The sequence below is a fragment of the Panthera leo genome, chromosome B4 (assembly GCF_018350215.1).
Source record: "Panthera leo isolate Ple1 chromosome B4, P.leo_Ple1_pat1.1, whole genome shotgun sequence".
NCBI lineage: Eukaryota > Metazoa > Chordata > Mammalia > Carnivora > Felidae > Panthera > Panthera leo.
In genome coordinates, this window is record NC_056685.1 from 126,822,024 (window position 1) to 126,838,721 (window position 16,698).

The following is a 16,698-nucleotide window of genomic DNA, read 5'->3' on the forward strand; positions in this document are numbered from 1 at the left end:
GATGGATGAATGACTGAGTGCCACTGCTGAGTTCATGGCTGGTGGTCCCTGTGAGCTGATGCAGAGGCAGGAGGGACAGGAAGGGTCTCAACAGATGCAAATTCTCAGGCTGGGGGTGGGGGGGCGCTTCGTCCACCCTTGGTCCAAAGCTCCCAGGGCACCCTCAGGAAGGCGGGGCACTCGTTCCTCCGGGATGCAGCCTGGCTCAGAAGCAAGTCTGCACACCAGTACTGCTCCTGACTCCTCCAAGGCCTCCTCTGGGAAGGGGCTACTGGAGGAGTTTCAGCTATGGAGGGAAAGCAGTTCCTGGACTTGAGAAGAGCTGTTTTCCGGAGCAGGATGGAACCTGCAAAAATAGACGCAACTCATCCTGGGAGCTTCCTGGCCTCTCTGGGGAGGGTGGAGGGACTGAGTCCATCCTGGACTCCCTCCCCTTCACCTCCAAGGGTGGCCACTCCTTGGGCACGGTGCGGATGCCCTCCTGGCACGGCTGGCAGTAAACAGCGGGACTCCCACCCATGGGGTCACCTGGGCCTGCCGCGCTGCGGGTCCGGGGGAGTGGCAGGCACGTGGGCCCAGAGGACTGGCTGGCTCCTGTGGTCACCCCAGCCATGTGCTTCCCATTAGCCGCCCACAACCCGGGGAGGGGGTGGCCGCAGGGCTCTCCCTCACGTGTCTTGGCCTTGTGTCAGCACCGCCCATCTGCTGTGGTTTGAAGAGAAGGCCATGGAAAGGGAGCCTTGGAAGGGGCTGTGGGGAGTGTGAATGTGGAGATGTTGGGGAGCAGTTGGGGAGAGAAGGGAGAACTCTGAGGCCAGAGGGGCATTTTCAGGGAAAAGCAGTGGAGAGCCACAGCTATGTCGGGGGGAGGCATGACAGGGGAGGGAGGTGGGGTGAAGGGGGAGGCTGTGGGACCCGGAGGGATGGGGCAGGGAGGATCCTGCATGAGAGAGGGGATTGTGGATTGGGGGAGGCATGGACAGGAAGTCGGAGGTGAAGGAGAGTATGGGGTCAGAGGTATGTGGGTAGGTGACAGTCCTGGAGGGCGGCAGGGGTTGTGGGACAGATTCTGGAACCCGCAGCCGGTCTCCAGCCTCTCTCTGACAATGACATTTCCCTACGTCTTTCCTTCACTCACAGGCCCGCAGGCCTGAGTTCCCTTTCCTAACTTTCAACGTCCTCTACTGCTTGTGTCTCATCCTTCTTCCCCACCAGCCTGGACACCGCATGTCGGTCTGGTTCACAGCTCTGTCCCCAGAACCAGACCCATGCCTAGCCCTGGGGAGCCCCTAAGGACATGTTTGTTGAGCGAACAGACGATGGACTCTCTGCATGGTGATGAGGGGAGTGTGTCCTTCTTATATGCTTGGACATAGAGAGTTTCAGAGACCCAATGGGACACAGTCTTGCTGACTCTTGGTAATGCTCTTTCCCTACCATGAGGCCCATGGGTTGTCAAACTTCATGTCCAGAGCACAGAGACTCTAAACGCTATTGCAGGTGGAGATGGGGAGGGGTGTGAGGCTGGTGGGGGAGAAGCCTCTGGAGCCACATGTGCCCAGGCCATGAGCTGGGACACAGCCAACCATGCTGGAGACCACACTTGGATTCCTTCCCTCTGGCACTCTGGCCCAGGAGCTGGACCAGGCCAGGAGGACATCCCTCACCTCAATGATGTAATCTCTGCCGTCCTTGCTGTGGACGGCCTTGACAGCACAGATGTCCAGGCCGCCAAACATTTCTGAGCAGCTGTCCACCCACAGCCTGTACCTGCAGGGATGGACAGACAGACAGTGAGTGTGGGGGGAGAGGGCAGGAAGAGGGAGCAGAGAGAGAGAGGCAGGGACAGATAGGGAGACACAGAGAGACACATGGACCAACAGGTCCCAGTACAGACAGTGACACATATGTATCCATTCAGAGATGGAGAGAGATGGTCAGAAATAACAAGAGACAGTGATGCAGTAAGAGAGACAAAGGCAGAGACACAGAGGGAGACAGAGAGGCAGTGGGAGAGACAGAATGGGTATACAAAAAAAGCAGAGACATAGATGGATAGAGAAAGGGACAGAGAAAGGGAGAGAGAATACAAAGGGAGACAGGAAGCAAGAGAGAGGAAGAATGAGGGTAAGAAGGAATGAGGGGTGAGGGAGATCTCAGAGACCTGCCCCTCGCCCCCACCCCAGGACCTTGCTGGCTCCCTTATAGTGGAGAGCTTACCCGGTCTCCATCCGGAGCCATCTACTCCTGCAGCCCTTTTCCCTTGGGAACGCTGCTTGAAGGGCTCAGCAATCCCTCCCAGGCCGCCCTCCAAGCCCCGGCGACCATGCTAGATGAGAGCCTAGGGGGGACAAAGGGTGCATTCTCCCCAGATCCTGGGGCGGGCAGACAGGGGAGCCTGGCAGGCTGCTCTCGCGGCTGGGGCCTGGCCCTCCGGACCCAGTGCTTTTGTTCCCTTTCCAGCCACTTGATGGCTGCAAGGCCAGTTTGCTTTGCAGGGGAAAGATCTCAACGCTGGACTTTGACCCTGCAACAAGGGGATGGTTGTATCTGGAGAAGTCTTCCCCGGGCTTGCACTTGGCTTCCCTTGTGGTGGCTGGATTTGGGAGTCACAGGGGACTTTGTGTCAATGTTCTTGCTTCTCTCCTCACCCTCCAGGGTCACACGGGGCACTCCTGCTCTGAGATCTATTTGTGTCTCTGAGCCAAAAGGCCTGGATGAGGAGAGATCATGGCTGAAGCGCTCTTAGAACCAACTCTCTCATCTTAACCGCCAATGCCCATGGAGGCCCAGAGAGGGAGAGTGGCTTGGCCAGGCCACACAGCAAGACAGTAATAGAGCCAGGATTACACAGATCTCCCGGCTCCTAGCTCTCAGTTTTTGCATCCAGCTGTAGCAAGGAGCATGTGAGATCACAGAAAGAAAAGGAAGGATGGAAACTCATGGCTATTGAGCCCCTACAGGCCTTCTGCGGGGGTTGACCCTTCTTTCTCTCTCTAACCCCAACCACAACTCTGTCAGGAAGCTTTAGCCCATTCTTACTGATAAGGAAACTGAGGCTCAGAGAGGTTAATCAGCCACTGTACTGGCTTCCAAACCTAGAGTCTGTCTGATTTCACAGTCCAAGCAAGCCACCCTTCCTCTCCCTTGGGACACATTGCAGCCTGTTCTCCCTCAGCATGGGATACCAGTGACCTGGGGTCTTGCTATTAATTTCCTCAATAGTTTTGGGTCAGCCTCTTCCTCTTGAAACCTCAGTTTCCCTATCTGAAAAATGGGAAGGTCTAGGTATGATTCTAGTTGTGCATCAGAGTCGCCAGGAGAGTTGAGCACACAAACACAGAGTAAACATTCAGATTTGGGGGCCCTGCCCTACGTTAGCATAATCTCTATACGTTTTTAAAATTTCTCCTGTGATTCTCATGTGCAGCCCCAATTTGAGGATAACCTTTGGTCCTCAGAGCTCTAAGAGCTCCCCGGGCTCTCTGACCAGGGTTCCTGTATCTGGCACCAATGGCTAACTCCAGTTTAGGAAGACCTGTGCCCTAAGACACACTCCTAAATCAGGTGTCTTCTCAAAGGAAGATGGAAGTCTGGACCAAGACCAGTCTGTAGAAAACTGGTTTCTAGAGGCTGTTTTCAAATGATGAATTTCTGGAATAGCTACTGGCTGCATCCCATGGGGCACAGCTCTCCCCACTCCCCGCCTTCCCAGGTCCAAGGAAGGGACTTCAAGGGTGGAGCAGTGTGGGAGAGCCTGGAGAACATGGGTCCATAGTCCCCTCCAGCCAGGTGGGACTAGCACCAACCAAGCCATATTATTGGTTTTGCCAAGGAGTCAGGCTACCTGGCAAACAGGCCAGGTGGAAAGAGGGCCAAGGGAAATTTATGGGCCCCCAGAGATTTTCCCCTGTGGAGGTGGGATTGGGGAGTTCTGTCCCAGGTTCTGGGAGTACTGCCCATGGCTTTACAGAAGGTAAAGTGAATTCAGGCCTAAGTGGACTCATGCCTATTGTAGGCTCTTGAAGGAATAGCTCAAGTGGCTTGGAACTGTGCAGTTAGGGATATGGTGGCCTTCTGGAGTGATTTGTGAGCAGCTCATGAGGCATGGCGAAAGGCTGGGCTCACGATCTGGAAAGGCCACGGAGAAAAGGACCATGATGTCCCATGAATGCTCATTGGGGGAAGGAAATGATTGCCTCAGACCAGATGATTCAGTTGTGCAAGGTAATGAGCACACTCTTCCCTTCCCTGAGACTAGTTGGCACAGGTGGGTTCCAAGATTGAAGGCCGCAACCGCCACCTGGGGCTGCCATGGGCCACTTCTGTGTTAGGTACAGAACAACCCCCTCCCATTCAGCACTCTGGCTTATTACCTCCACTGAACAGTTGCAGAAGTTCACAGAGGTTAGTTAACTTACCCTAGGGAACATAAGTTGGCAGGGACAGGACCACTCACTTTTGTTCACATCCTGCTTCTTCTTAGAGCTCCAGAGCCATAAGTTCCACGAGGGCAGGGACCATGTCCATCTGTCTGCCACCATTTTCCCAGGGCCTAGCTCAATAACGCTCCCAGCTGGTGCTCAATGGATAACTGACAGAGAAGTGAAGGAAAGCCTCCCAATTCCTACTCATTCTTTACAGGGGATTGTGGTTCCACCTCTTTCAGGAAGCCTTCCCTGATCTCACCCCTTCTTGCATTGGGTGCCCCTTCTCTGTGCTCCCTCTGCAAGCACCTAAAGCTCGCTTCCACCCCGACATACCACACTCTGTCTCTACCTTGATTGGGGAGCCGGGACTGTTGTTTTAGTCTGCATAACATTCATTTTCCCTCCTATCCTTCCTGATGTTCCTTGGCATCCTACCCCTTCCTGTCTCCCCCAGTCATTCCTGCTATAGCCACCTGATCCCACCCTAATCTCCAGGGGGCAGAGAGGAGACAGAGGCCTATTGAATCACAGCGGTGTTGTTTTCTGGGCCATAGGGACTGGTTCAGGGATGGTCATGTGACTCAAGGCAGGCCAATCAGTGAATAAGGCTCAATTTCAGTTTTCGGTTGAAATGTCTGAGAAAGAGGAGTTTTGTCCTGTGGGACTTGACATTCAGGATGGGAGCCTGGAGCCACTATGGGCCACCAAATGAGTGTACTGTCCAGAATGAAGCCAACATAGAACAAAGCTGAACTGAGGTGTGTAGAATGAGCTTTAAAGTCTTACCTAGTGCTGCACCTCTGGAATTTTCATTGCCACAAGTCAACAAATCCCCCTTTGTCTCTGACAAATGATGTTTGTGTTCTGACACTTGCCAAGGTCACACAGTCTCTAAAGGGAAGGGCTGGATCTTTTCATCTTGGCCTCCTCAGTGCTTGGCACAACATGGCATGCAGTAGGCACTCAATAAGTGTTCATTCAATGGATCTTTCTGACCCCAAAGCCCACATTCTATCCACTCTCATTGCATGCCTACACGCAGGTCAGCTGGCTTGCAGGAAAGAACATGTGTGTGTGCTGCTGGCCCTGGTCGTAGGTGACTGGCCCTTGCTCAGCTGAAGGGAGCTCCCAGCAGTGTCTACAGGCAGAAAGACCTGAGGGACCTTCAGCCAGAGTGCACATACCACATTCATGATTCACTGGAAATACCCTCTCCCTCCTGACACTGAGATGGAGATAAGTCAGAGAGAAGAGTGGACATTCCAGTAGTTCTGGTGCCCTAATAAGGATGCTTTCATGTACCTGTGAGATCACAGAGGGGACTGGTGAGGACTCTCTGCCATCTCTGCAGTAGCTGGGCAGGGCTGGAAAGACCCTTGGACTTGGGGTTAAGACATCTCAGCTCTGTCATTGATGAGTTCTGTGACCCTGGACAAGTCACTTTCCCTCTCTGAACTGTCTTCTCCCATCTGTAAAGTGGGATTATAAAACATCTACCCTGCAGCTTGTTGTGCAATAAAGAGCTGTTGTGCCCAGGAAAGTGCTCTGTGCATGGCAAGGCACTGGCCAGAGGATGAGGTGGCATTCCTTACAGACTTCCTGTTGTATCCCTCACCCACCTCCTGCTGTGGCTGGTGCATCGCCCCATTACACCTCCTTCCTCTCTTACCTCTCTGTCATGGCCACCTGCTCCAGCATGGCAGAACCTGTGTTGGCCTTCCAGTTTCCAGAGATGGAGGTTCTCCTGTAGCAGAAAAATAACACTGAGGGCATTAGGACACCTGTCACTGCTCTGCTTTCCATCTTTGTTTTGGCTGTTAGGAGGCACCGATTCATATATGTGGCTCACATGATGGCATGTATTATTAGGTACACATCTTGTCCCCAGCTTTATTTGCCTTTTTAAAATTTTCCTTTATGCTGTTGTTTTCTTTACTTGTTGGACTTTATTTGTCTTCTTCTAAGCCACCTCTGATATCTAAGAGTTAAGTTTCAAAAATGCCTACACCATCAAATGAAATCTCCCAAAACTTGGCCTCTTGGTTTTGTAAAGGAGAACTAGGGTAGTAGAGCCATTAGTGATCCTGGAATTTCTTGAGGGCTCCAAAATGTAGTAGAAATGATCCATGGAGAGAAGTGATCACTTTTTCATAGTGAAGGGCAGGAAGGCCTCCTGGCCTCAACACCCTCTCTATTTGTTTGCCTTTTCTTCTTCTTCTTCTTCTTCTTCTTCTTCTTCTTCTTCTTCTTCTTCTCCTTTTAACTTTATTTATTTATTTTGACAAAGAAAGAGAGAGATAATGTGCATATGTGTGTGTGAGTTGGAGAAGGGAAGAGACAGAGAGGGAGAGAGAGAATCCCAAGCAGGCTCTGTGCTGGCAGTGTGGAGCCTGATGAGACATGGGGCTCAAACCCAGGAACCATGAGATCATGACCCGAGCCAAAATCAAGAGTTGGATGCCCAAACAACTGAGCCACCCAAGCGCCCCTCGTTTGCCTTTTCTGCTCTAGCAACAGCTGACCACCCTTGCAGTGCTCCAATGCCACAGATTTCTCCTGTCAAGGCTTTTACTCATATTCTTCCCTTTGCCTGATCCAGTCTTTGTCTCCATTTTTGCCTCCCTAAAACCTACTCATCCTTCACGTTTCGTGGTATGTGGCTTCCCAACTATCCACCTCCCTGACAAGAGTAGACATGCCTATACCAAAGTTTAGTAATGCTTATCTCACTTGGAATGACTGCTTTCATGTCCAGTCTTCCCTGAGGCAGGGACATATTTGACTCATCCCCTTTCCCCCCAGTGTCCAGCGGGACCCGGCATGTAGTAGGTACCCAGTAACTAACTGCTGGGTGAGGAACTGTGTATATTGGGGAAGAATCGAGACAAATGATATCCAGGGGCTGATCTGGACTCAGTAAAGCCTAAATGGGTGCAAGCAAGGTAGCAGAGGTGAAGTTTTCTGTTTTGTGGCCAAGGGAAGGCATGTGGTTAAAGTGAAAGGGTGAACTGGGAGGAGGAATTGCTACACAAATATACCCTTCTAAAAGAAAATAAAATGCATCTGAAGACAACAGATGCTGAGAATTTATAATGGCCAACAGAAGCTAGAATTGCTAAGGGGTGCAGTGACATCGATAACCTTTATGCCAGTTCAGTTCAGCCCATCTTGATTCAATTCAATTTGGCAAACACTCATTGGGCCACCCTATGTCCTGGATACTGGACTAGGCTCAGTGTGCAGAGATGACCCCATCCTAAGGCCGGTCTCTACCTGGAAGGGTGGACTAGTTTGAAACCAGAGTGGAGGGGTGGTAAGGTTAGCAGCATACCTGAGGAGTGAGCGGGGAGCCCTGGGTAAGCAAAGGAGAAACCAGACTCACTCAATGTGACCCCAGAAGGTAACCACGGAATGTGCCTTGGAGGATGGTAGGGTTAGTATAGTGGGATCTGTATGGTGGTAAGAGAAGGTAAGAACTGATGTGGGTCAGAGAGATGCAAGTTTGAATCTTGGTTCCAGCATTTTCTAGCTGCATAACCATGCATATCTCTGAGTCTTTAAATGAGAGTGATCTCCATCCCGATATATTGTGTGGGCTAAAGGAAATATTCCCATAAATATCTTAGTACAGTGGGTGCTACTATAGTTTTTCAGTAAGCAGAGACACAAGAAGAAGGCACTGCAATGCCAGAAGGAGCAGAAACACAAGCCAGATTGCTCTCCTTCCAAGAAAATAATGATAGGGAGAGTTGCTATTCAGTGAGTGCTTTCTATGTCTGAGACATGGGTCTAAGGTCTCTATAAGCACTAACTTATTTCAGGCTTACAAAACCTCATGAGGAAGACTTACTATTATTATCATTCCCACTTAGTGACAGAAGCCACCAAACCATATATGAGAAACTCCGTGCTCTGCACCATGACTCTCCATGGTGGAACCCATCACAGGCTAGGGGAAAAGAGTCAGTTGGTCCAGATGTGATGCACCTGCTGGAATGTAGGACTTCGACAGGAGAATCTACCTATATTCCAAATGTATGATGTTGACTCCCTTGCTGAAGAGAGTGGGGGTGGGTGGTAAGGTGCGGCCCCAAGTAACCTTGGTTGTGAGTGGAGGTTGTATGACTAGATATAAAAGGAGCCATACATGAACACTGTACTGCACTGGATGAAGCTCTTTCCCACGGGGCTCCAAGTTAATGGTTCTGCAATTGTATTGGGATCAAACAAATAAGTAAATAGATGGCAGATGGTAGGAGCCAGGTCCCTGTTTGGGTGGGAAGTTCTAGATAAGCAATCTGGGAAGGCTGAGATGATTCATGTGGTACTAGATGAGAGTCAGACACATCGACATGAACTCTCTCTAGCTTTAGATAGAGCTGGTTATATATAGAAATAATTACAGATATGTGAGCATACAGGGGTTAAGGGACACATGTATATTTCCTAGCTCTGTCTGCTGAGAGGCCTTGGAAACAATGACAGCCCAGTAGCAACAAGGCAAAGGCCTGTGTGCAGGGCAGGAAGTGGGCCAGAAAGGAGGTTGGGGGCGGAGAGGATGCTGTATGCTGAGGTCTGACATGAACCCCCTCCCTCGGACCGGGGCCAACCCAGGGTCCAGGAAAAGCCATAACTAATGACAAATTGGAGCTGCCAGGGCAGAAAGGCTCAGCATAAAGAATGCGGCAATGAGCTAATCTTCAAGAAGAGAAACTGGGACAAGGTGTCGTCAATGTCAAGTGGAAATGCGAACAATGAGGAGAGGAGGGAAGTGATATCATGACGGATTGGTTGCAGGCCTCAGGAATGCCCTGGACTGCTGCACTGGAACGTTCCCCAACTCAGAGGGGGCAGGGAAGAGCCGATCTTATCACCCTGAGGGATCTGAGAGCAGTGATGGGTCTGGCCTGGCTCATGGGTGGAAGAAAGAGCAAAAGAATTCCTGGAGAACGGGCTCCATCCCTTCTCTGGGAATCTTTCTTTACCAGGTCAACTGCCAGCATCTCGTGCAGCCCACAAAACCTAAAATTAACATCCGGCCCCTTCACACAGAAAGTTTGCTGACCCCTAGTCTAGGCAACCCAGGTAGTGCCAGAGCAACCCTTGGTAATACATAAATGGATGTGTCTGGCTGTGGTCAATAAAACTTTATTTACAGAAACAGGTGGCAGCTGGATTTCGCCTGTGGGCTGTGGTTTGCTGACCCTGGCCTAGAGCACAAGCTCCACTGTATAGCAGCATACAGAGAGATTTCCAACTGTCCATGGCTAGCCATTGTCGTCCTCACATATGGAGCCATGCACACAGTCAGCGCTCCATTAATGCTTGGCAACCCGGCACTGGTTGGCTCTCTGGGGTCTTGTCATTTTAAGCAGAACCAACAACCACATTCCAAAGTGAGACCCAGAGAGGCCTTGGAGCAGGTAAGACCTCCCACCTATTCAAGGACTCATGACCGCAGCAGCTCCAGTGTGAGTCATCCTTTGCCAGAACTACCCCTGGGGTGAACGTGTGCTGGATTTTCTGGCATCCATTCCTCCTTCCTTTGTCATGGCACCTCAGTTTCCCCTGGGGGAATGACCCCACCCAAATGGCATTCATCTTGGTGGGACTCTCCATACTGGTTTTCTGCCTTTCTCTAATCAGTAAGCATGTGACCTAAGTTGGATTAATCAGCACTGTTTCCATGGAATCACAACCTTGAGTTAAGCACTGAAAATGATTCGGGTAGATTCATGTCCCAGTGGGGGTGCCATGAAGATTGTCTGTTGCTTCTGGCCACCCAGATTCCTGGAGCTGCCCTGGATCCTTACCTTTCTGAAATTGATAGTTTCGTGGTTTTGTTTTTAGAGTTTCTGATCATTCATGGTTTTCTAATAAAATTCCTTTGAAAAACTCCCTCAGGTTAGTCAGATGTGGTTATTGTTGCCTGCAGCTGGAGAGATCTGGTGTAATCTCCTAATTAGTCTTATTAGTTCCAGAGAACCCCTTTGTGGCCCATGGCTCCAGAACCATCTTTTTATAAATACAGGTCAGATGATGCCACTTCTCTGCTCAGAAGAGAATAGAACAAAAGCCCCAAGCCCTCAGCACGGCATTCAAGACCCTCCTTGATTTGTCCCCAGGTTTCTCTTTCAGCTTGGTCTCCTATGGCTTACATCCCATACATACTCAAAGTTCCCTCAAACATGCCAAATGTCTGACTTGCACTGGGAGAAACAGCTCTTTTTGGGTAGACAGATGTCTACCCTGGGATGCTTAGCTGTACTGACCAGAGAGGAAGGCAGTAAGGAGACATGAAGGGAGAATAACGATGTGCTGAAGGGTCTCTGCCCTGGGGTGGAGGAGACTGGCCTGAACATGTATCTCTAATCACTGTTCCTCCTACACTCTCCTCCCACCCTTCCTCCCAGCCCCCTAGCCCCCACCCAGGGACTCACATGTAAGCCTTGTAGTTGGATCCAATTTTCTGGATGCGGATGTCGTACTTCGAGTCAATGAAGGCCTCAGTGGTGGCATAGGTTTTGGCCATTGCCACCATGCTGGTGATGTCCTGGTAGTCATGCTGGTTTTCTACTTTGATCTGTGTGGGAAGATGAGGGGGTGAGTGCCACCTGCCCAACGTTCATGGAGCACCTACCCAACGCCAAGACCCAGGGTTCCGTATATAGTGACACTGAGAAAGTCACCTGCCTAGCAGAAGAGACAGACATGGGAAACTAGTCATTCCACTAGAATGTAGAGGAGGAAGGGAACATTCCATCTGGCTGGTCAGGAGAATCTTTATAGAACAGGTGAGCTCTGAACAGAGTTTGAAAGAATAAATACATGTTTCAGGAGGGGCATTTCTCTGGAGGATAGAGAGGGCGGGCAAAGCAGAGGCAGAGGAGCCACTGGGGAGCAGGAATGGGCAAGTGGTTCAGACTGGCCGACAGGGCAGGATGGTGAGGGATGGCTGAAGTGGGTTGTCAGGAAGCAGGCCTTGGGGGACTTCAGCCACTTTGGTAAGAGGCTGAAGGGTCTGGAAAACCACTGGAAGAATTGGAGGAGTTGAAACAAGAAAGTAGCCTCACTGTATTTTAGAAAAATCCCTCAAGTAGTTATATAGTGGGTTGAATGGAGGGTTGAATGTGATATGGGATAGAGACCAGTTAGGAAAAAGGGACTGTATGTATATGTGCACATGGTGTGTATGTGCTGGGTGTGTGCATGTGGGTTGTATGTATGTGTAGTTTGTGGGAGACATGCATGTAGTGTGTGGGGGACATGTGTGTGGCACACAGGTGCAGTGTTTGTGGTGTATTTGGTGTGTTTGCATGTGTAAGATGTGTGTTGTATGTGGTGCTCGTGTGTGCAAGCAGTGTGTGTGCATGTGTGCATGCGTGTGTATACACTGGACAAGGTTAGTTGTGCTTGGCCTAAGGCCTGGGAGAGAAACTCGCACTGTTTACTTAGCTGAGGCCAGGAACACGAATTTGGGCCCTGGGGTCAAGGAGAGATCCCAGGAGAACTTCCAAGGCCAAATGCAGGGGACCAAGCCAAGGCTCTTTGTGCTCTCAAGACAGAACAGAGGCTGACTGCAACTGACTATGAACAGCTGGGAGGGCCGCCCCCTCCCGTGTCACTTCCGCCTGGACAGCAGAGGGTTCTGATGTTGGGCCAGAGGCAGGGGGAGCCCAAATTCCCTGGTGGGGGTTGGCCAAGTGCCGGGAAGGTTGTGGGGGGCTGTTCTGTCCCTACGGTCTCTCCTCAAGGCTCAACCAGTGCCCTGACAACTCCATCCCTCCAGGACAATGTCCACCTACAGCCCACAACTTACAAAAAAGCTTCACAGTTCTCTCCTGGGACACAGAATAGGGTTGCGAGGTGGGCAGCATGGGCGTTAGTATGGTCATTTAACAGATACAGAAACATATCTCTTGCCTTGTCTAAGGCTATATGGCAGCTAAGCACAGAGCTGGGAAGGAAGCTCGGGACTCCAAGAGCACAACTGTTCTTCAAACCATCTTCAGGGTATCTACAGGTGCATACCTGCTGTTGCACCCCCACAGATGGGAAATAATGACGGGGAGTGAGGCTTGGTGCACCTTCCCTTTTTTTGGCTCTCGGAGAGTCCCAGCCTCGCAGCCATGACTCTGAGTCCCACTTTGCAGAGAAGATAAAAGTGGCCAAGCAAGAGTTCCCTATTTTCTATTCCTTTCCAAGCTCACCAGCTTTCTGCTTCTTCCTCCAGGTGGCTGTGTGCCGCCTCCCAACCCTAGCTGAACCTGTCCTTTGTTCTAGGTCTTCCTAGACTGACTGCTCACTGGCCCCTCCTCCTGCAGCAGGAGGACCCTTAAGCTCATCTGGGTATCTAGTCTCTCAGCTAAAGACAGCTTTGTTCCAGTCTCCCTCACAGGTAGATATGGCCAAGTCTCAGAGTCTGGTCAATGAACACGTGAGTGGTAGTTGCTGTGAGCAACCTCTGAGTGCTGCCTTTATGACAAAGGGAATCTCCCCTTTCTCTTTTCCTTCTTCTACCTGGCATCTCAGACCCCAGGATGGAAGCTGCATGTTGAAGATGGCTGAGTAATAAGGTGGATGGAACCTGGATTCCCAACACCATGGAGTCCCCAAATCTGCCCTTGACTGAGCATGCTCAGACTCTTACATGAAAAAGTAGACTTTAATCTTGTTTAAGTCGCTGCTATGTTGGTGTTTGCTGAGGCAGTCACACTACATTCCTGCCTTATCTTCTTTATCTTTGGCTCTCTGATGATGCTTTATCCTTAGGGTCGACATGATCATGGGAATCATAGATTCTCTTCGAATTGTTCCTGCTTTTCAATACCCTGGGGCCTCACTGTCCTCGGTGTGTCCCTCCACATTTCCCACTCACCCCTAAACCCACCGTCTTCAGATTTCATTCCCTACCATTCCACTGAAACTGATTTGGCAAAGGTCACCTGTCACCTCCTCACTGGCAAATACAATAGCGTTCTTTTGACTGGCATTCCGTTGGGCATTCCATGACATCCGAAAATGCTGAGCTTTTTGAAACTCGGTTTCTACCCCACTACTCTCTTCTGGTTCTCTTTTTTCCCACCAACTTCACTTTATTGCCTCCTCTTCCTCCAACTTCCCCTTTAAGGATCAGAGTGTTTCCTCTTCAGCCAACATTTGTGATCCGGTAGAAAGAATTAAAGTTACCAACATAAAACAATGGGTGGGAGACAGCTTGTTTAATTCAGTTCTATCAATGGGTGGCTCTGGAAAGAACCAGAACTTCTTCTGCTCCTCGGTTTCCTAGACAGCACAGCATACACTGCAGAGTGTCTTGTAGACTTCTAGCTGTCCACAATGTCCCTTCTTTTCTACAGTCATGAAGCACCCAACCTGGGGGCATATGACCTCTCACAGAATAAATATCACACTTCCCCATCTCCCTGGCGCCTGTGTGTGCCCATGTGATCATGTTTTCTGCTTCTGTGAGCAGAAGTGGGGTCCGAACTTCCAGGCCTATCATTAAAGGGAAGGGCAGGGCTTTTCCTCTTCCTGCTGGCTGGAGTGTGGACCATCTATGACCTTGTGGCTGAAAAGCAACAGCTCAGGAGCGCATGATCAACAAGATGGAAGGAGCCTGGGTCCTTAAAACCAGGGAAGCTCCACAGGAACCCTGGGCTGCTCTTGCCCACACCACTGTGTGAGAAAGTCCTGGATTACTGAAGCCACCTTAGGTCTTTGTTACACAGCTGAACTTTGTCCCAATTATTACAGTACATAATATAAGTACATATTTGCTGAATGCTTCAAGCATGCATTCATTTATTCACAGGATAGACAAAAGAGCACAAAGAGAGACAGTGCAGACATAAGGGTTTAATTAATTAATTAATTAGCTAATTAATGGTCAGCCCAACCTCCTCCTGTGCTCCTTTTTGAGTGTTTCGGGGTGGGGGATGCCCATCCTCCCCTCTCCAGGAGTGAGGATGTAACTCAGGTTTCTTGTATATGGGCTCTTCTAACACCCAAGGACAAGCCCCGACCTGATGTGCCTTGCCATTTTACGGTCTTTTCCTAACAGAGGGCCTCCGAATTGTGTGATGTCTGGGCCCCAAAAAAGCTCAGCTCTACCCCTGGCTCCACCCATGTCTGCCTCCCATCACACTGTCGGCTTCTGAAGGACAGACGACGTGTCTCCCTCCCAGTCATAACACAGGTGCCTGGCACGTTACAGATGTGCCAAACATGTTTGCGGGATCACATTTAAGAAGGCTGGATAAAGATCCACTTGTAACTTGGGAGGGGGCAGGAGAATGGAAGGAAGGATGTGGGAGCTTGGGAAAAGGCCAAGAAAATGTGTCTCAGGAACACGTGTCTTTTTCAAGGTGAATTTTTCTGTAAATGCTCGGCCTGGATCCTGCACTCTCCGAGGTTTGTCCTTCTGTCATGAGAACCTGACTGAGTCAGAACCTCAGGAGAAGTGGGCAGGGGGCCTGGAGCCGGGTGGGTGGGTGCTGGAGGGGACTCTGGCATGGTCCTCAGGCAAGAGGCTAGGCGGAGTCAGAGGGAATTGAGGACGGGCAGCCACAGGGATGGTGAAATGGTTGTTGGCCTGGGGAGGGAGTCTTGGCACTCCGCTTTATTTACTAGCTGGAAACCCCTCCAAATATTCACAGAGACAAGCTGAAAACAGGAAGTCCTAAATGAGTTGTGATTCAAGATTACCCATTTGCTGCTCTGGGAACCTGCAGTGGGGTCACCATGGACTCCCTGACTCTGAAGCCTCACACCCACGTCCCCACCTCCCACTCCCCTCCTCTCCCTTCCCTGTCCTTTCTCTTCTTTCCCTTTTTCTCTGCCTTCCTGGTCTTTGCTCTCTCTCCCCTACACTGCTCTACCTGCTGTTGTGTGTTTGTGTGTATGCATTTGTTTCATCCTGAGGGTGAGCAAAGTGGGAGCATGGAAACAGAGAGGGTGGAAAGGGAGGGAAACTGGAGAGAGGGGGTCAGGGTACAGTTCTGAATCTCCTTGATGGGCTTAACCTCAGAGGTCTCCTATTCCAGCCTAAGATGGGCCAGTCATTTTCTCCATCTTTGGTAGATTGTCTGCATTTGCTTGAACACCTCCAATAACAGGGAGCTCATTACTGAGCAAGGGGGAACTTGTTCTACGGTATATTACAGCCAGAGTGAATGAATGGTCCCAGTTATTGATTACACAGGGTAATTCTCAGCCCTCAGCCTTGTGTCTGCTCTTCATGCACTTGAGGAGAGCCAGTCAGGTATGCCGAAGTCACTCTTCTTTAACTCACCTTCATGTGAGCAGGTTCCAGAGCCTTTTACTACCTTGAAATGCTCTCATTTGACAATGTCTTAAACTACGTGGTGCCCGGAATCACCAGCCGAGACTGGTTAAGACTGTACCTCCCTCTGTGTGGAATAGATCTGGCACACTCCTGCCTCAGTGCCTTTGCATCTGCCGTGCCTTGCTTGCATGGCTCACACCCTCACATTCAGGTCTCTGCTGCACATTACCTGTGCAGAGCTATCTTCCCTGACCACCAGATGTGGGGTGACTCCTCCCACCCAGTACTTGTCATCCATCATAGCCCGCTTAATTTTTGTCCATGGTGCTTCCACCACACTTCACACCATTATCTATTTATTTGTTTGTTGTCTCTCTTCCCTACTGTTCTACTAGGATGTAAGCCTTGCAAGAGCACTGCTGGATTTCAAGCACCTATAACAGCACTTAGGGAACAACAAGCCCCCGATAGATTCGGTTAATGATTGAATCTAAGTGTTTACATCTAAGTGTTTACAGATATGTGTGGAGTGCCCATTATATCCAGATCATTACTGACTGTTTTTCCAGATACTATGCTGGAGGCTAGGGTACAATAGGGAAAAAGAGATTTATGATTTTTTTTTTTTATTTATTTTTTGGGACAGAGAGAGACAGAGCATGAACGGGGGAGGGGCAGAGAGAGAGGGAGACACAGAATCGGAAACAGGCTCCAGGCTCCGAGCCGTCAGCCCAGAGCCTGACGCGGGGCTCGAACTCACAGACCGCGAGATCGTGACCTGGCTGAAGTCGGACGCTTAACCGACTGTGCCACCCAGGCGCCCCAAGAGATTTATGATTTTTATCCAAATGGAGCTTTGAGCCTATTCATTACTTGCTCCTATTAACGTACCTTCATACAACATTAGTTTTTCTAAGATCCATATGGGGCTTGTTCTAAGCTAATGTCTTGAGGTCATTTTAAAACACAAGATCTTGATCA

General features: G+C 50.3%; 1 protein-coding gene across 7 annotated transcripts in view; it reads right to left on the bottom strand.

Annotated features, from left to right (window-relative positions):
- The window catches only part of SYN3 (synapsin III), a 461,325-nt gene that overhangs the window by 13,077 nt on the left and 431,550 nt on the right, over positions 1 to 16,698 (bottom strand). For all 7 annotated transcript variants that reach the window (XR_006205084.1, XM_042947629.1, XM_042947630.1 and 4 more), the window contains exons 8-10: positions 10,871 to 11,013; positions 6,100 to 6,174; positions 1,668 to 1,770 (exon numbers count right to left, since the gene is read on the bottom strand). Coding sequence is in view for 6 of the 7 variants with exons in the window: in XM_042947629.1 (XP_042803563.1) it covers positions 1,668 to 1,770; positions 6,100 to 6,174; positions 10,871 to 11,013 (321 nt within the window). In the remaining variant the exon portion in view is untranslated. The remainder of the gene's footprint in view (positions 1 to 1,667; positions 1,771 to 6,099; positions 6,175 to 10,870; positions 11,014 to 16,698) is intronic.